The following is a 20711-nucleotide window of genomic DNA, read 5'->3' on the forward strand; positions in this document are numbered from 1 at the left end:
AACTACGAACAGGACAATAATATACAAGTACAATTTTTGTCAAAAATAATATATTTTTTACTAAAACTTTTATCATTATCACAAACTAAACTTATGTTTTATTCCTTATGTAATATTTCAATAATATGAAATAAAAGAAATAGTTTTGATATAAATACAATGCATTTTGCATGAATTTGTTTTAACTTTTAACCTAACCTTAAGTATTATTAATATCTAGTCTTTGACAATTTTAAATTAACCATAAATGACACAATGATAATATTATTAACAATTGAGTTAAAATAATACTAACTTTATTAATTAATGAAAATATTAAATTACAAATATCCGTTTGAATTTTAAAATCTGTTATATTATTCTACAAGTATTCTAGAACTCGAGTAAATAGGAATTATTCCTTTTTTGATTAGTCTGGCTTGTTTTACAAGTTTATATTACAAAAAATGGCATTTACACGTAAAACAATGTCTTTAATATTTTTTTAAGAGTAATGATACAACATAGATGAGTCATATTTGAGAGAAAAATCAAATTAAACACCATAACGGTTTAAATTGAAAAAAAAACTTATAATGTAAAGATATCATATTAAAATTTGTTTTAGAAATCAATATATTTAGTCTTATAAATTAAGTGTACATTAAAAATGCTATTATAAAAATATTGAGAAATGTTTAAAATAAAAGTTCACAGTTAATAATTTTAAATTACAAACATTTAGACTAAAGGATAACTGGCACTGGAAGCAACACCACAGTTATTTTTCTTGTTACGTGCCATCATTATATAACCTTCATCTCCCCAAGTCTTGCCCCATGAATTTTTAACAATCCAGTAGTCACCTCCTTTTTTGTCAGTGCCGAAACCAACAGCAAGTACACCATGGTCCAGTTCTGTGGAACTACAACGGGGATTGTAAAACACACCCTTTTTATAGAACTGGAATTTCTCCGAGGAAGCATCAATAGCAATAGACACTGGTCCTACAGTAGCCAAAGCATGCATGAGGGCTTCTTCATCGCCTTCAGGTATATCTACAAAACCTTTGTCAGTGGCACCAGAGTTATCAGGATTATAACGGCACTTGTCATCCTAAATATAATTGCAAATAAATATTATTGGTTAATTATTAAGGAAACTCATAAATATCTCACCTCGGCTTCATAAGGGTAAGATTTTTCAGTATCTAGTCCCTTGTTAGATTTGATGTACTTGAATGCAAGATCCATAAGACCACCTTCACAACCATTGTTACCGTATTTACGAGAGCAATCAATAAGGTTTTGCTCACTCAAAGATACTAGCACACCAGTTTTGCGGAAATGTTGTCCTTCCAATGATCCAGTCTGTAATTACATAACAATGGAATAACATCTTAATTTCTATAAAAAATGTTGTATAGTAAATAGAGATAAAACATAAAAAATATGTATTGATACAAATGTAGTGTATCTCGGACTCAATAAAACAATAAGACATAAAAAATACTTATATTAATTACCATGTTAACATATTATTAACAATTTTATAAATATCTGTGTCATCAATCATCTACTCTTAAAATTAAAATAGTGATAAAAACATATAATATCTAGATACCTTGAGGCTGAAATTAACTAAGTATTGTTTAATAAGTAAAATTATTAATGAAAAATGTATAAATTAGCAAAATAATCAAAAACATATCATTGTTTATTTTGAATAGATATAATAAATCAGAAGATTAAATGACCTCATACAACAATGAAAACTAATAAGAAATTACATTAATGTTAGAAAATCTTGAAAATATTTATATACAACACATGGGTATAAACATATTAAAATGATGAAATACAGATGAATAAAAGTAAGCTGTACAATAGAAAAATAAATAAATGCATCGAGATCCTGAAACTATTATACATTTTGTATAATTGAAAATTTATAAAATGTTCAGTTTATATAACTAAGGATTGAAAATTTAAAACAAGGTATCTCAAAGGTAATTCATACTGTACTACAAATTTAAATGAAGAATAACAATCTTAATTATCTCTGATCAGAACCAATTTTGTGTACAATAATAATAATCAGTGAATTCAAATTTAACACCATCCATTACAGTGACACCCCACTTGTAACCTACTGTACAGCAGATCAGTACACCAGTAGTTTTTTTAATTTTAGACTAAGTGCTAACTTATTTAATTGTTCACTGTTTTGTAGTGTTTTACAATATTCAATATACTCTAATTTTTAGCTAGTTAATATTTAAAAAAATTAATTTTTCAAATTATGATGGTTTAATATTTTCTTTACGTACGTACCAATACATTACAATTATTTTACAAAAATAGTTTTATGAATATCATACTACCCAGTTATTAATAGTTAATATAATCTGCATTGATAAATGATAATAAATAATAAGTTAGTTTATTAAATACTTATTATTAAACATATGTAACAATTATATAAAATAATTTGACCTTAGTCGTTAAAACAAATAAATCACATAAATAAACAGCATACAGTGTTTAACACATAATAAAAGAATGTAATAAATAAAGAATGTCATAAAAGAAAACAATAAAATTGTATTAAATTATTCCAAACTTGATTAACACTGAAATATTGCATAATAATAATTTGATATCATTACGTTTTAACATTTATTATTAATGATTAGTAGAATGGGTACTTTCAACCGTTTTGTTTTACCATTATCGATGTTTTATTTAATAAAACAATTATTTAAATTCCATAATGATTTTCAATCTATACTTATCATAAACTATTAAGAATAATGTTATTGGTACTACTGCATAACTGCAAAAGTCAAAGAAACAATATTTAACCACAATTAAAAAATTAAAATAAGATAAATAATATAATATAATTGTAAAGCTAGCAAAAATGACTAAATCAATTAATGTTAAAAGTATAAAAAAAAATATTCAGTTAACAATGCCTTTTAATAGTTGTGGATTTAGACTAATAATAACAGGAATAATAACAATTTTTTTACCAACAAATAAGACCAATAATTTAAATTTAATAAAAGAATACTTCACTTTTTTACAAAATTCTACTATCATTAACCACTATAAATCATTGTCTATAGCTTAACTTATATTTCTAACAACAACAATTTTTTTTATTTTTTTTTATTTTATAAGTTCTAGTTTTAAATTTAAGAAATAATAAATATTTAAAACATTTTTTTGTAAGGCACAGTTAAGTAGACACTGGCAGCAGAAATTTAAAAAAATGATTTTATGAGCTCACGAGAGATGCACACGTTACACAACAAGTAAGTTTGCCAACACCCAATTCCGATCAAAGAAATATTTGTCGGAAACATGTTATAGTGGTATGTTATGTTTGTAATTGGAAACACATTTTTTACCACAACATTGTCGAAAACATATGTTACAAACAAATGTTACTTGTTTAATACAGGGCTTATTTGGTTTTGTACACATTATACATGTATTTCAGAAAATAAAAAATACACAACAATTAGAATATGTTCTGTTCAAAATAAGATCATTACCAAATGGCAACCAGTTTTCATCAGACAGTAATCAGGAACATTGCTAGACACTTCCCTTATCAAGTTGATGTGCCAGACCAGAACTTTGAAACAAATCTACGCCCATGCGCACAACTCGGCCACCAGGTAATGATCTCATTTAGAACAAAGTATTAATTAATGAGATACTTCTAATATGAACTTACGGCACTGAATGACCAGCATGATCCACATTGACCTTGGTTTTTGACAGGGGTTACATATCCTTTCTTTCTCCAGTCAATTGATTTTGGAATAACAACATTTTCAGATTTCAAGAAAGTCACACCTTCATCGTTAGTGAAATTGCTATCACCTCCAGCCAAACTGGGTTTGAATCCATTCATCATTTTAGAATATTCATGTTGCATCTAGAATGTTTTAAAATGAATAATATTCATATAAGCAATGAAATTAATTTTTGCTATACTAACCAAATCACCAAAATGATTCATTTCCAATGCATATGTTTCTTCGCCAGATTCATATAGTTTATTATGTCTTGCAATTTTTAACTTATTATCTAAATAAACTTTTTTACGGAATGTTTCTTCTTTAATATCTTCATATAATTTCTTGAATTGCATCTTAAAACAAAATAATCCAGAAAATAAATACCTCAACTCATTCAATAGTACAATGTTAATATTTTACATACTTTGAATAAGCTCCATTCTTCTTCAATAACTTCATTTAAGTTTATCGAGCTAACTGAGCTGATGGCAAAAGCCACCAATCCCAAAACTATGACTACCTTCATGTTACTATAAAAAAAAAAAATTATTAAAAAAAATCCATCTACCTAGTGCTATTAAACTTATTTTTACAATAATATTAATAAGAAATAACTAATTGAATAGGTAAATTTGCAATCATAATAATTATTAAACAACAAAAACAAATTTACTATTTATCTAATGATTTAAATAAAATAAATAGTAATTGAAGCCGTTAGTAAATACCTAGTAGATAATAACAATAAAATTGTCAATTATTGAACTGAACAATTTTAGGAACTTAGAGGTTATCAAAACTGTTAACAACTTTTATACTGATAACCTTTGATACATCATGAAAAAATATTACATCGTTGTATTAATAAAAACACAGACTAAGATCTATATATATCAAATAATATTAATGAGAGGTATCAATGTGATATTAATTAAATCATATGCAGTATATAATTATTTATGCAAGTTTCAAAAATGATAATTGCTTGTATTGATTTACATTCTCATTTACACGATTCAAAATATTGTTTATAAAATATCATAGAAATTATCTACCTGTTGCGCATAATGGAGCATAAAACAATAATAAGTAAAATTGTTACAAAAACTAAACAGAATAAAGTCAGATTTTAAAGTACTGTGTGTCAAGCACTGAAGCACAAAATAATACAAGTAAAGTTATGTAAAGTAAAGTATGTTGATGATTTAAAAACTATCAAAAATATTCTAAAAACTTTACATTTTAATTTGTTTAACATATTTGACAAGCTTTAGATATAAAATTAAATTAAAATAAATCGGTTAAATACTCAAGTACATAACGATGTAACAAGCTAGCAACCGCTATTATTCTTAGGGAAAACTCGATATTTAATATTATAACCAAAATTGTCTTAAAAAAACAACTGATGGCCTTAAAATTTTGAAAGTAGGTATATCAACTTCTATGACGGAAGGTTAAATTAGGTCTACGACAAAACAATAGATATCTATTCTGTATCCGTTCCATCAATCACAATAAAAATTATTTGACCGACTTCTTGGTAAAAAATTTAATCTGATTACAAGATAAAACCTCAAATCGTAGAGAATACTTACAAATTGTAATACATCAAAGAAAAAAACTATGGGAATACTAATTGGACGATCAGTGTCATATTTTATAAGCGCCAGTTATGATAGCAACACTGAGTTATCTACCAGGATACGTTGAAGTAAACAAAAAAACGAAAAAATTGGGAGGAAATTGGAAATTTACGAACGCCGTCCATAGGTTTCATAGTTGGGCTGTAAGGGGGAAAAAAATTTCAAAACACACTTACGTGTTGTATAGCAGACAATAACGTAAACTATAATAATCTATTAGTTTGTACGTGCAATACAAAGAAGCAGAACCAGTGACGCAGCAACAACGCGTTTGTCGAGTGAAATTGATGTACTGATGTACCGCAGAGTGTACGGCCCGGGACGTAGACGATTGACGTGTGATCGACTCGACCAACTGCGCAATAGTATTAAATATTTATAATAACAAGCAACGCGACAAAGCACAAAGAGGCAAGAACGTGCGGAGGGACCGAAGGCCGACTGTTTTCGACATAGAGGGGGCTGGCGAGCGGGAGTGATTCAGAGATCTAATTCGACAACGCAACGGACGTCAACAATTATTACGGTCGATCGTCGAAAAATGTATAATAACATACTACTATAGTATATTATTATGGCTGTTTCATTTCTATAATAAAATTATAAAGTGTACATATGACTCATAGTACATAATGTTACATAAGCCATTACTGATTAGTAACATTGTACATTTGTAATAACAGTACAATACTAACAAACGTCGAGCGATAACCACAGACTTGAGAGTTGAGACTAGCCTAACGATAACAAACAGTAAATAATTACAATGGTTACTATATTATAATATTTATTGAACACTGAATTTTTATATTGTGCAGAAGCCAAAAATGTTTCTTCGTCAATTCCGACGATAAGAATCCTGCTCGGGGCGATGGGTATAATAGAATTTTTAACGAGGAAATTTCGATAAAAATGTATTTTTAAAGTCGATATTTATTATTAAAGTATTATTGTTTATATTATTATTATTATTTACTTTGTATCAACAGCTGGCCTTAAAAACCAACTGCTAGTAGGAAGTACTACAAGTACAGTTTACTTGACTATAGTTCACGGATTTGTAGGCAGTTATTATGCGTATCAGTTATCGCAATAAATTTTATTCTTTTCGATTCCAATCGTTGTAATCCCATCCTATGTAAACAATCAATATATTTTGTCAATTTTAAAAAGTGCAAGTACTGTCGCAGTATCGCTCTCTTCGTCTATAATAGACGACAGGTAGCCATCAGCAGTGGCAGACTATGGAAAATTATTTGACCAGCTCTCAAATTTGTTTCGTTCTAGACGAGATCAAAACATAATTAGTGATGTCTTGGAGGATAAATGCTTTCTTATTTTTAAATCTTATAGAACACGTAGCCCTCCAATTAGTAATTAGGTATTAACCAAAGCAACTCATATTTTGCACTTAATAAAAACAAAATATAGGTAATATTAAATTTAAAACGATATACAATGTTAACTATTCAAAATAGAGCCTAAAAAAATAGATGCCCTTCTGCCCAATTCCTAAAAGATATCGACTATAACATACTATTATATATACAAGTGAACTGAAATTTCGATCACCGAGTAGAGAATATTCGGTCAATTTCGTTGCCGCGTTGCGGTCTGAGGCGAATTCGAAACGTACGGTAACGAGGAAGAGAATAAAAACGATGACGGCCGTGAGACGTCAGTTACGAGAACGTCGAGAACAAACGTAATAAGAAAATTAATTAATAACAAACAATACGCATGATATAAACAATGTTGACATGTTGTTCAATTATCATGAATTTATGATAACGAATTCGGACTTTGGAGTTAACAACCGACGGTGACAACACAACCGGTTGTTGCTGAAGTTCCGAGTTCACTCTTTACTCTTTAGGTTAACATTTAACTCACCTCACAATGGCTGGCGACGCTAACAAAGAACAACTGGTCCGACCTTAGGTAGGTCGTTTCGACGAGATACAGCGAATGAACGCCTTGTGAATCGTAATTGGCTTTGCGTTCGTTTTCCGTTGTCACGCGGAAATCGTCAAATGGAGATGTGAGCGTAGTACGTAACGAGTAACGACTAGTAATGCACTAACGTTATCCAATATTCAGATTTCAGGTATTCGAACAACATATAAATGTATATGATGAATTATGACTATGATCGGAATTCGGAGTATCGAATCGTTAACCAGTAACCACAACCCCGCGACCCGCTGATCTATAATCGAGATCAGCTGATAGCGGTCGTCGTCGTTGTTGATGTTTTTGTTGTTGTTGTTGTTGTTGTGGTTCGGGACGACCGGTCTCCTTTGTGTTTACGTTCGATCATCAGCAGCTGTTAACCTGCCCCTACTGAGAATCTGAGATACCGAAGGTTCGGACCATACATATATCAGCAATACAGCTGTGGATCCACAAATCCTGGTTCGCTTGTTCGGTAGTTCTGCCCTACTACTGGGAATTTAGAAATGCTATAAGTGGCGCCCTGTAACAATAACTACAAAAATATTTAAAAAATAAGTTTTGATGACATATTGTTAGTTAAATAATTTTTTTTTATAGGGTGTTAATTAAAGTTTAACTAAGATAAAATACAGAAATACTTGTCTGGATAAAGTTGGTATTTTGGAGAGTCAAAAGTAAAATATTATCAGTAGTTTTTAAAATAATCGGAAACACAATAATAAATTAAGAGAAAAGGGAATTTTTATGCTCAAACAGTTTTCGACAAAATTTGTTTATATGTTCTATATTGAAAACGATTAACTACAAATACTTTAATTTTTCTAAACTTTACATACCTACCTAATTTGGAAAATATTTTGAATCTGTGCTGTACTGTGGTTTATAGAAATTTGAAATTTTCTCTTATTAGTTTCTTACGATTTATATTTGATAGCATTTATATTTTAGAATAAAAAAGCTTGGAAATGTAATACAAAAGTTCTAGATAAATTTTTCTTACTGTAATAAAAAAACATTGAAAATAAAGTATCAAAAGTCATAATTTTTTTTTAATCCGTTTAAAGTTCAAATGTTGAATTACCAAATTAAGTAAAATTACGGAAATTTGAGTTTTGATTCAATACTTTGTAGTTGGAATAATTAACAACAAATGACCTACATGGAAATATCATACCAAATAATACAAAATAAAACAATGTATACTTAACTAATTCTCGCCTTCATCTCCGGCCATTTCCCAGCCATTATACGCCGTTATAAAAAACTAGTGAAAAGTCACCATTGATATCATGTACACGTAAATGATTATTTGAGGTCAAGGGTCAAAACAGCCTTTTGTAAATATCTCGCTTTTCATTGGTCCTATGATAAAAAGTTTCTAACAAAAATTATAGAGGAGATAATTATCTATAAAAAGAAAGGTCTTATAATATTCATCATACAAGAGTTATAGTTTTTGTGCAACAAACTTTAAAGCATACATATAAACTTTTAGTGGTATATTGCAATAACGCAATGGTCCTAGTAAATTTAATTGGTGGATGGGTCGATGGGTAGGTAGCTTATGAAGCTTGCTCCTTGAATATGGCAGACTCAGGCCGATACTGCAGAGACCCAGTGATTAGGCCACTATTTAAAACGATTTTATATTATTAAATCCGATAAGCAGAAGAATTTCAAGCAAAAGTTTATACACAAATAAGAAACGTAGGAACACCGAACATTAAAAAACAAGAAACGAACTTTAATTCGAAAGAATTATATTCTTAGTAAATTTTAAAAGTATAAAGGAAAAAACATTTTGAAATTTTTTAAATCTGTATTGCATATTTGAAAAAATAATTTTATTATTAAGTGATTGAAAAAAAATCAATTATTATTTGACTCATTTTATGTATCTAAGTAGTTTTATGAATTTATATTCATTCACAAAAAAAAATTGTTAAAATTATAAAAGTACTATTATAATTAATAAAAGTTAATTACCTGTAATAAATAGTTATGGATGAATACCTCTTGCTTTGAGCTACCATGCATTGATAAAATTACATTTTTGAAGATGTCTTCAATGGAGTGTTAGTTGTACATTTTAAACATTTCTGCTAAATTTTAAAGATCTGGGTGTTTTTTAAATAGTTTTAAACCTTCAACATTTCCTTAATTAAAAAATACAAATGTTGTTTCACATTTAGTGACAGCATACAAAAATAGTATCGTTTATATACATTAATTAAAATGGCTTCCAAATGAAGTACCCTGGGTCTTTACTGTGTATGTAAATATCGATTGTATCTTATTTAGATTGAAAATCTTTATTTTCCATCTAGATGTAAGTTACATCATGTAACCCCAAAACGATTGACGACCCGTCCTTCTTAGCCTACCCTAACCTATGTCGACGAATATTTACTTATTTGATATAAATAAAATTATTTTCCCTGATAATAAAATAATATTAACATCCGTTATTCCGTTTGAGTAAATCGCATCAATGCTCTTAGTGAAAAGTGCTAATTTATGATTATGACTTTGGCGAACCATAGAGTAACCTATCATTACTCTTTGTGGCAAACAGTGCCAAACACACACTGAGAGGATTCAAAGGCGACTTTGCAAATCACCTGATTTCCGGAAAAAAATTCAGTGCTATGATTGGCTGAATCTATAGTGGTTAATAAGCACAATTTTATCATAGTCATATGGGTTCCCGGTTTATATTTTCTAATGTTAGAATTATTTTTTTTTTCCTAGGAGTATTATAAATGTAGCTTGATATTGTTGCAATTGCTTGTTGTATAAATAATATTTATAATCAATAATAATAAGTACTTGATATTTGTGAGATTGGGCAATAATTTGTATTGTTGCCTGTTGGATTTGTTACCTTTATTGTGTATTGGTGGATTACTGAAATAATAAAGCATTCTGGAATAGCAGATTTTTGTTATAACCAACTTAAAAATGTGTGATAGTAGTTTAATCAATGAATGTATAATTAATTTGAGCATTTTTACTGTAATTCCATCTTATGGAGATGAAAAATGTTGCCTTTATAATTTATCCATCATTAATTAATCTAAATTTATTAAATGAAATATCAGTAGTATTTGATGTCAGTTATTAAGAGGCCGTCACAGTAGAAAAAAATCGACCGTAAAACATAGTTTCGTACTTCAAATAATACGGCTTATTGAAGAGGTTTACAGTAAAAATACCTATCATAAAAATTGTAGAGGAGAATTTTATCTAGAAACGTAAGAAGCCCGATTTTCGATATTTTTATTAATTAGTTGAATAATTAATCCATAAAAAGTTAAAACCCGTGTTATTTACCATGTGATATTGGACGATTGGAATACGATATCAAAAATCGGGCATCTGTACATTCTGTCATATTGTAATGTATGTTTTATTTGGTTATTCGTGTCTTGTGTTGTAAAAGTACTCGTTAAAGCAGTTCAATATTTCTTTTGGTTGATCCGAAGTGTGCAGTTTTTCACCAAATTTGTTATTAATAGTTTGAATAAAGACATTTGTTTTAGAACAATTTGCTGCATCTTTAATCATTTTCCAGTATAGTTTAAAGTCATTTCCAGCTTCTTTTAGTTCAGTTAATTTTCTAGTTTAATTTTAGTTCATATATTTATTTACAACTGTAAGACGTATTAAATTAATATGTTATTTTTTAGTTTAAAAAATATATTATTATTAATTTTATATATAAAAAAAAGTAACCAATTTTTAACTAAATTAAGTTATTATTATTTCTAATCAACTTCTATAAGTTAAAAAAGTAAGTTAACTAGCCCTACCTTTTGATGGAGTATGTAAGCCCCCCACCATTAAGTTATATTTTATCATATAAAATTACAACACCTCTCTAAAATAACCCCAGTTATAATGCCTTAGTTATTATTGTAAGGGACAGTAGGAAAACATATTCTGTGGTATTGATCAGTGCTGCAAGTGCGGCACTACAACTCTTTGGAGCCCTAGCAACAAAAATGCATGGTTTATTGGTATCCTACAATATATTATTTTCATTACCTATACATAATACATCTATAGTATAGATTTTATACCAGTACAAATATTGAAATATCTAATTAAATTATTTACATAATGTGTAATTAATTGTATACAAGAGCCAAGAGGGGACATGAATAGAGTACCTTGGTCAGTAGATAGTTTAATGTTAATAAATAATTTACAGAATTTAGTTTTTATTACATCATCAACAAATAAAATAACAGGAGTAATTGGTTGTAAAAAATCAGTTATAATGCATGAAATCTATTACAAACTTAAAAAATTATAGTACCAATAACTGAAAAAAATTTGAACCTTAAAGCTCTCCTCCGTAACATTTAATATCCTATCATTATCAACGTTATCAAAATGTTTTGGAAAATTTAGAAACGACTTCATGGAAATCTTTTGAAATTCCTCATTTATTACACATATATGGCTAATTAATACATACTAAGTCATCATACTCATTCCTTAAATTTTGAATAATACAATATTATTCTCATGCCCTCTTTTTTTGACAAGCATTGTGTTTATTAGTATTTTTATATTAGACTGATACTTTATATTATGGTCTTAATATTTTTTCTCCTAAGCATAACAACAAAACAAATTTTATTTTTTTTAGAATTAAAAATATTTCTTTTTTCTTTTTTTGAATTGTTAACAGCCCGATAATTTCAAAAAAACATTAAGAGGACGTCACACACGCATGTGTGTCTCCGTCTTACCAATGTACAACACACAGCCAGGGGCGCAATTTCAATGAAAAAAGTGGGGGTGCTGAAGCATATTTATTTTTTTCATATTAACTTATGATTGTGGATACCTGCATAATAACTATTAAAATGTAAATAAATATGAAAACATTTGGGGGTGCTAAGCAAATTGCGCCTATGCACGTAGCAAAAACTGTTTTGGGCAGGAGTGCAACATGAACATAGTACTGTACTAGCTCCCTACATGTATTTAAAGTTGAATTACCCAAATTCCACAACGCATAGGAAAGAACTTTATCTGTGTAGTAGTGTTTTTATTATTTGGATAACATGAATACAATCAAAATTATCAGAACATTCAGAACATAAGATTTTTTTCATTTTTTTAATAAAAATTATTATACGTGTTATACAAAAATATACAAATAATATACAAATTATACAAACGACACAGATAAAGTTGTCTCTATGCGTTGTGGGATTTTGATAACTCTACTATAAATACATTATACATAGAGTTTTATAATAGTTGTCCCGCTCAAAACAGTTACTATGTATGTCGTACATTAATTATAAGACGGTGACAACACATGCGACATGCCGACAATATTAGGTATTTAGGCATTAGCAAGTCGATTCTATCGTCCGTCTTCAGTCATCCGTGATAATTTTACAAATATTACTATTTTTGTTCTAATTTTAGGTGTTATACTTTTCCGTCTATTACCGCCTTCATAACTTACTATGACATGACCCTACCATCATGAAAGCACCGGTGGGACTCAACCACTGTACGCCGATAAAGGCATAAAACCAATCTATAAATAATATAAAAATAACAAAATTAAACGATAGTGTAACCGAATAAACAAATAACCTATTTTCGTAATTTTGACAAAAAATAGGTACCTTCATTACTGCCATCTTTAATCAAATCTTCATAATATTATTCGTAGCCCGTAGGGTATTTATTTTGGGGTAAAATAAATACCGGTTAAACAAATGCATCAAATAATGCCCCCAAAATGCAGGTACTCTGGCGCCTATCGAATTTATAAACGTTGAAGTTGGCGCGAACTCGGGCTACACATAAGTTACCTAGGTATAGAATATTGATTATAGTATTTTATGTTTTTGCTTATTTACTAGGGTACCTACAGTGTTATTGATTTTATGATTATTAGCAATCGCCACCGATTGTTTTCGACTCTAGACAGTCTCCTATGTCTCCATAATCTCTGAAAACTGTTGACGTTCATAACATCTGCTAGTTTTTTTTTAGTTTAATATAAAACATATTTTTTTTTTGGTGATCCCCCTCCCCTCATGCAAGCCAACACAAGACACTTAAAGTCTGTAACATAATTTAATAATTATATTTGTGTAGTTGGACTCAAATATACAAAGTCGGCAGTTGCTCCTTAGAATCCCGCCATAACGGCGTCAGCAATAAAGAACATTTTATCGTCGGGGAGGTGCATGGTGCACCAGCTGCAGCTGGGACCGGTTCGGGAAAACTGATACGGCTGCGAGCTGCACTATGTACGCTTGGCAACACTGTGGAGCCCGGTCGGCCCCGCCGGAACATCCGCGCTTGTCTCGAACACCGTCCGCCTACCGACACCCGAATACCACGGTACCACCGGCACCGAGTACCGAACTACCGACTGTTGAGTGTTCTATGGTATGCACCGGGGATCATCCGAACCGAATAACGATAGCCTGCTGATACACTCCGCACTCGTTTTTCGGCGTTCTGTCCGTGTGCCCACCATAACCGGTCCGCGGCACATGACGGGATCGCTTTTCGTTACAACTTCCGACTCTGTTTTACAGTGTCCCGACAACGGCCGTTTTGTGAGCGCATCTCGCGGGTCAGTGCCGAGCGCTTGCCGCGCTTTCTAAAGGACGGTGGACGCGGCACGTCGTCCATTACCGACGACTTACCGTTACGGCGTCGCGCACTCCGGCACTCGTCTGTTTGCCGTTTTTTGGCGGTAGAGTTTTTGTACAGTAGATCGGGAACAAAAGACCGTTTTCTTATTCTTCGCCGTCGTCAGAGCAATCGGGTCGTACCCGACGTACCCTGTGGTGACAAACAGGGAACCAGGAGGACTGTACAAATATTTATCATTCCACTATGGCGCCGACTACAAGGAGAAGTGAGTAACCAGCTTCCCTTTTGCCGGGATTTTTTTATTTTTGGTCCTCTGAAATTGTTGATGTTTAAGTTTTGAACTCAGAAGTCTTACATTTTTGGTTACAGTTGCTAGGTACGAGTTACCTAACGAGTACAAAATAATTGTTCTAAAAGTATCTAAATTTGATGATTTGCTACAGATATTATATGCCTGTAAATTATTATTTTCTTATTTAAAATATAACAACTATTTATAATTTTTTTAACTGCAAGTTAATGAAATATTATAATTTTGACAGGTAATGGAGTGGCACGTAGGCCAACAGCTCGTCAAGCCATACCCAAAAATGTGTTAGTGGAGCTGAGCAGCAGTCATAATAAAGCGTGTATGTTTTGTGGCCAAAAAGAAATCAGTGAAAAGTTATATGGACTACTCTATCAGCTCAATGATGTTATTTGTCATTATTTTTGTATTGTAAATAGATTTTTTCAAATATTTATGTATATTATATTCATATATAATTATATATTGGTTTTCAGTTATTATCGTCAAGAGCCATTCAAAATGGTGCAGACAGGGAAGGGATTTGGGGCTTTTTATTAAAAGATATTAAAGCGGAACTAACTCGAGGATCCAAAGAAGTATGTTCTTTATTATATAGCGTGTATTGTATAGTTACATTGTAATTGTGATTTTAGACTTGCTTTTATTGCAAGAAGAAGGGTGCAACTATATCATGTTGTGGAGCAAAATGTCGAAAAGTGTTTCATCTTCCTTGTGGATTGAAAAATGGATCTATGCATCAATATTTTCAGTCATTTAAGTATGTAGTTCATCTTATAGTTTCTAACCAATTTTGTATCATTTTACCATGGATACTCATTAAAACAAATATTTTTAGATCGTTTTGCCAACAGCATCGAATTACGCAGGCCATAGATTTAGCAGAGTTACAAAATTCTGCTCCTGTACAATGTGCTATTTGTAAGGATGATGTAATACCGTCTCCTTTACCTACTTCTATTTGGGCTCCGTGTTGCAAGCGTAATGCATGGTTTCATCGAGGATGTATTCAAGATCTGGCATTAAGTGCCGGTTACTTTTTTAAATGCCCATTATGCAATAATGTTGAAAATTTCAAGTCCCGGATGCTTACTCTTGGAATATATATACCATCACGGTAATTGAGTTTTATTTATCCTAATTTTTGAAAATTGATGTATATGTGCAGAACTAAAAAATAAAATAAAATATAAAATCTATTTTAAATTCACTCTTCAAGTAAAAAATATTTCGTTTTTATATAAGTTAAATACATTTTCATGTTAGTTCATGGGTTAAACTCTGGAATCTAATATAATTTGAACAAAATCTCATTTTCATACATTGGAGTACTGTGATAAGAATTTAGGATTCAAAATTTGAAATTTAATAAAGAAAAAATTTGATCATAATTTTTTTTCAAAAGAGTTAAAATTTTAAAATAATAAGTGTAATTACTTAAATCAATCACCTTATGCAATTAAATATGCATTATAGAGAAAATTACAATTTTTTTTTTAAAGTAACTATAGAAATCAAGAAGTTAATTAGTTGTGTGCATATCTATGTATAATATGAATATGCGTACACTGATACGCTTACATCATTTTTATACCATATACAGTTACCTGAAAAAATTAAATAACAGGGACGCCTCTTGGGAAACTGTACCAAACGCTTTTGCTGAGCTCTTAGAAAGGCATAGTTCGTGCAATGCTTCAAACTGTCTATGTCCTCATCAAGATAAACGAACATTTCAACAAGAGTCGTAAGTTATTTGTTTTTAATAATATTAAACATTTTTATTTTACTCTCTAACAATATATAGCAGAGTACATTTTAAATATCAAAGCTTGCTCTAAGGGATAGTTTTTATAAATACACATTCAAACAGTATCTAAAATGATTGCATTATTTATGAAATTGATATATAAATGTAAATTCAAATTTGAATTCCAATATTTAACCATCAATATTAATTTTATCAATCAATAATTGTTATTTCAATTACATTGTTATCAAATGAGATATCAACTACAGTGTTGTACGAGCATTTTATTAGTAATTAGTATAGGTAACTTATTAAAGTCATTATTACACAATATTACCATTTACCTTCAGTACTTGTTTGTTATCGTTCAGCCAGTACACCATATTAAATGTATCTCCTCGCCACTCTTGTTTGTTATCGCTCTGCCGTATAGTCGTGAATGGATGGCTTCTCCCATCAAGCATTTCATGTAAATATTGTATTGTTTTTTTAAATTTTTTTTTAAACTTGTGTAACTAGTTTATTTAATTAATATTTAATATGATATGTATTCCTACTCTCATCATATATACTTATTGTGCTCCTATGTATAGATTGTATATTCCAAATAAAGAAAAAAAAAAAATAATAAGATAAAATGAATTTTAGTGAATTACTTACAGTTGTTTTCAACTGTGATACTGTCCACACTGGAATTACATTTTTATAAAAAATAATATAATTAAAGTTAGTGAATGTGTGGAAATGGCTGTATAATATTTATTAAGGGACTGTGATGGAGGAGTCAGAAAAGAAGTAGCTGGAAGGAAAAGGGTTAAAGAGTTAATAATTGGCTAACTGGTTCTAGACTACCAATACACACAATTGCACATTTCATATACTACTGAGTCCGAAATGTCTTTTCAACATTTATAATTATAATATAGGTATTTTTTTAATTCAATTTTTATGTATAAAATAGTGTAGAATATTGAAATATTTTTTTTAAATTTATAATATGCACAATATATTTTTTTTTCATTTTTATTGTTTATTTTATAATATATATTTTATTTATGGCGAAGCAATAACAAACAAGAGTGGCGGGGAGATTATTTTTTACGGTATGCTAGTGGAGCAACAGCAAACAAGTATCACACCTATAATTTTTATTATTGAAGTGAAACTTCTTTAGGCGCTGTAGTGTAAGTCGGATTTGTGGGCTCATCAGTTGCAACTTTATCAATACAATTATCTATTTTTGTATGCTTCAAATTCTGAAAATGCATTTCAGCAAGAAAGTTATCTACTTCGCTAACTTAACCCAACATTTGTTCAGTATTATTTATAGTGAAGAGTACTTTTCATATTCCTGATAGGTGTAGCAAACCAGCTGTAATTGTATGAGTCGATACTGGATTGTCTTTTTGGTGGTCGTCTTCTTTCTAATTCTATACTTAAGTTTGTATTGGAGATAATTTCATCTAAATCCACTACTGTTGTCTGGTTAGGAGTTTGTCATCCACTGTTGCATAATCAGAAAAATTGTGAAGTAGCTGAAAGTCCTCTTTTAAAAGTGAGGTATAAGCCTGTTCATAATTTTTCAATACACCAAACACTACCAATTTGCTTTGTTGTATGTCATGTTTCTTTTTTAACAAAGTTATTTTTTCTTAAATAACTTATCAAGATAATTGTTGAAAATATTTTTAATAAGATAATTTTTGGTATGTAGTTGGACTTAACACAAATACTTTTTATTCTAATATTGATAAACTTAATTAAAAAAAAAAAAAAATGAATACTTATACTATTAAAATAATTAAAGTACAATTAATACTTTTTTTATTTTCCATTTAGTGGTTCCTGGGAGATTATACTTTGCCATACATGTGGTTCAAATGGAACTCATCGATTGTGCAGTGCTATCAAATGTGATCAACGCTGGTTTTGTATAGCTTGCCAAGCTGTTGCAGGTATGTTTATTATTATTGTATTTATTTGCTTTACTTTATGACCCCCCTCCCCCCTAATTTAAATCAATAGACAATAACCAAATGAGATGTCAGGTATTTAACAAATCCCTGAAATAAAAATTCTTTGAAACATTTTAAGTTCTTCTCTATGCATAGTGGATTATTTATAATTCTACTATAAATACAGAGGAAGTATATTTGTCCACCACAAAACAGTTTTTGCTATGTTGTTCACTCTGAAAACAAACAACACATGCGGGTGTAACTTCTCTTGAGACAAGTTTGTTAAGGATATTAAAATTGCATGCTGACCTTTGACTAGACTTCATCCGCGGCAGCAGCCTAGCTAACAACTGGCACTACCTTCAGAACCAATAAAATCCCTATCAACCAAAGTCCATATACTGTGAAGCCTCCCCCATTGCCATCTTACTAATAAAATATTTATTTAATTTTAAAAAAGCCTGAATTATCTATTAACAATTAATAATCTACAGTATTTACAGTATCTTTTAAAGATAAAATTAAACCGGAAAAATATTATTCATCTACAGCCCTGTAGGATTACACTTGCTGATTACCTTGCTACAAATCAAAAAAATAATAAAATATCCAATAATAGATGATGCCAACCATACCATCGTCTGTCTCAAGTCTATATTATAGGTTTTTCCGAAGTTGGGAACATGCATCTTTATAAACAAATAATAATTATAACAATTCATAAAAAGACATTTTTTTTTAAAAATAAAATCTACAGAATTAAATCTTGGTTGATTGGCAACTTTTAAAATTGAAAGTGTACTCTAGGCTGTCACTGTGCACACGCCTGTGGACTGTTGAGTAGGAATCAAAATAAACTGACACAAAGAAAACATGGGTCCACTAATATTCGTTATTTTCTATATTTTGATTTGAATTATTTTTTTGAAACATTGATTAATAATGAATTTCAGATAATAAAACAAAGATACCGAAAAAACGATTAGAATTACCTATTCATGGTAATTGTAGTGGTATTTCAGCTGTGTATGGAGAAGAAGCATTATCTCAAAACAGAGGAACGTCTCAACGGCTAAATATTCCAATAATACGTAATGTCCCTCAACCAATATCAGACGATCCAATACTTATTTCAGATGAAAGTAATGATAGCAGTATACAGGTAATACATTTTGAATGTTTTCAGGTTTATGCTATTGAAATATTCACACACAAAGTGTAGTCTATTCTAATCAATATCACAACTGATTACACCTGATTCTTGAAGAATACAATACATTATTCATTCTAAAAATATGATGAACAGCTGTATTGTATAATTTTTAATTATTTAAAGGATATGTTTCAATGTTTGTTTTATTTATGAATTTAACTTTATTTCTCAACTTCTTGGTTATATGTTTTTCTTATTTTAGCTTTTTTTCACATAATTGAATTTAAATATTCAATATTGCTTAAATTACCAGTTTTATTAAATTATGTTAACTACTGAAATAATATATTTTCATTTTATAAATGTTCAATTACTTTTCTAGATTGTAACTTATATTGAACCACCAAAACCACCTCCACAAGTTGTTCAAATGCCTCAAATTCGGTTGCCAATAATAGCTAGCTACACATCAATGAGCACGGGGTCTACTAGAAATCGCTTTAATCGTAGTTTTCCTGTTTCTTCAAACCAATCAAAATCATTGACATATGCCATGTCAGAAAGTAAGTAATTTAAATGATAAAATATTTATGGTAATATTGTCTGAGTATCATTGAATGTTAACATTTCTATCCTCTGGTTGCATATAAGAGTAATCTCTGGTGACAATATGTCGATCTGATCAGAACACAAATAAATGGATATTCATTATCTTTAATTTATAACATGTATCATTTATGGCTGGAAAATAGCAATATATTAGCTTAGTGTAAGTTGGCCTTACCAATTGCTGTAAGCAGAAGCCTACTATCTGAGGTTACTCTTATGTGATAATATGGTATAGACAATTTTTCTTTATGTACAAATACTCTAAAAAGGAACTGGTGCCGTGACTTGTTATATAAAAAAAAAAAAAAACGAAGTTCTAGACTCTAGACAGCGAAATTCCCAGCCAAGTGTCACCAATGTGTGATTTCTTAATTCAAGTTATTCATGTTACTATTATAATATCATATATACTTATTGTGCTATGTTGTATAGATTGTGTATTTCAGATTGTAAAATAAAAAATGTACAAATACTAGAATATAAACATTTTGCAGAATATATAAAATTTATAAATTTATATTATTTGAAAATATTTATTTATTTTGTATTTTCGCAGGTATTGATTTAACTTTAGATGATGATGATGAAAATAACGCATGACATATGTATGTATATATATAATTGAATAATTGGACTACCGGTTGAATTGAATATTTTATAATGTTCAGATTGTATACACGATGCTTACCATGGAGCAGATTATACAATTGAAGACTGATAGATCGGTTTTCCTTTATTTTATTTTTGGCTATGTATATTATATAAGCTATTTACCAACTTTAAACTGTCTGAAATTAAAAGGAATAGTTTCCACCCAGTTTAAAATAAATATTGTAGTTAATTATTAATTCAGTGAATAATATCTGTAAAACACTGCCCATAACTGTTAAAATG

General features: G+C 29.7%; 2 protein-coding genes across 5 annotated transcripts; one reads left to right on the plus strand and one right to left on the minus strand.

Moving 5' to 3' along the window:
- Positions 1-354: 354 nt before the first annotated feature.
- Positions 355-7586, minus strand: LOC111039086 (cathepsin L1). Of its 2 annotated transcripts, none has more exons than XM_022322401.1 (6): positions 7333-7586; positions 4218-4323; positions 3994-4146; positions 3727-3930; positions 1158-1349; positions 355-1095 (listed from the first exon to the last, which is right to left on the minus strand). In XM_022322401.1, exons 2-6 carry the CDS (start codon positions 4317-4319, stop codon positions 721-723), a joined length of 1026 nt encoding a protein of 341 aa, XP_022178093.1. In that variant the 5' UTR covers positions 4320-4323; positions 7333-7586; the 3' UTR covers positions 355-720. The 2 variants fall into 2 exon arrangements, with proteins under 2 accessions (XP_022178093.1, XP_022178092.1); XM_022322400.1 differs by lacking the exon at positions 7333-7586 and adding an exon at positions 5616-5826.
- Positions 7587-13775: 6189 nt separating this feature from the next.
- LOC111039085 (PHD finger protein 7-like) lies at positions 13776-20529 on the plus strand. Of its 3 annotated transcripts, none has more exons than XM_022322397.1 (11): positions 13776-14305; positions 14410-14496; positions 14583-14758; positions 14824-14925; positions 14983-15107; positions 15186-15464; positions 15951-16094; positions 17937-18052; positions 19009-19217; positions 19591-19771; positions 20374-20529. In XM_022322397.1, exons 1-11 carry the CDS (start codon positions 14284-14286, stop codon positions 20415-20417), a joined length of 1485 nt encoding a protein of 494 aa, XP_022178089.1. In that variant the 5' UTR covers positions 13776-14283; the 3' UTR covers positions 20418-20529. The 3 variants fall into 3 exon arrangements, with proteins under 3 accessions (XP_022178089.1, XP_022178090.1, XP_022178091.1); XM_022322398.1 differs by having other exon boundaries at positions 13777-14305; positions 15975-16094; XM_022322399.1 differs by lacking the exon at positions 14410-14496 and having other exon boundaries at positions 13779-14305.
- The last annotated feature ends 182 nt before the right edge of the window (positions 20530-20711 follow it).

This window comes from Myzus persicae, unplaced genomic scaffold, assembly GCF_001856785.1.
Source record: "Myzus persicae strain clone G006 unplaced genomic scaffold, MPER_G0061.0, whole genome shotgun sequence".
Taxonomy (NCBI): domain Eukaryota; kingdom Metazoa; phylum Arthropoda; class Insecta; order Hemiptera; family Aphididae; genus Myzus; species Myzus persicae.

Excerpts from the sequence above, each read along its gene's own strand:
- LOC111039086 (XM_022322401.1), bottom strand. The coding sequence starts at position 4,319 with ATGAAGGTAGTCATAGTTTTGGGATTGGTGGCTTTTGCCATCAGCTCA. Across the intron at positions 3,931-3,993 it reads TGAATCATTTTGGTGATTTG|ATGCAACATGAATATTCTAA; the intron begins GTTAGTATAGCA and ends AAAACATTCTAG. Across the intron at positions 1,096-1,157 it reads CTTACCCTTATGAAGCCGAG|GATGACAAGTGCCGTTATAA; the intron begins GTGAGATATTTA and ends AATTATATTTAG.
- LOC111039085 (XM_022322397.1), top strand. The coding sequence starts at position 14,284 with ATGGCGCCGACTACAAGGAGAA. Across the intron at positions 14,759-14,823 it reads TTTGTCATTATTTTTGTATT|TTATTATCGTCAAGAGCCAT; the intron begins GTAAATAGATTT and ends ATTGGTTTTCAG. Across the intron at positions 14,926-14,982 it reads TAACTCGAGGATCCAAAGAA|ACTTGCTTTTATTGCAAGAA; the intron begins GTATGTTCTTTA and ends TTGTGATTTTAG.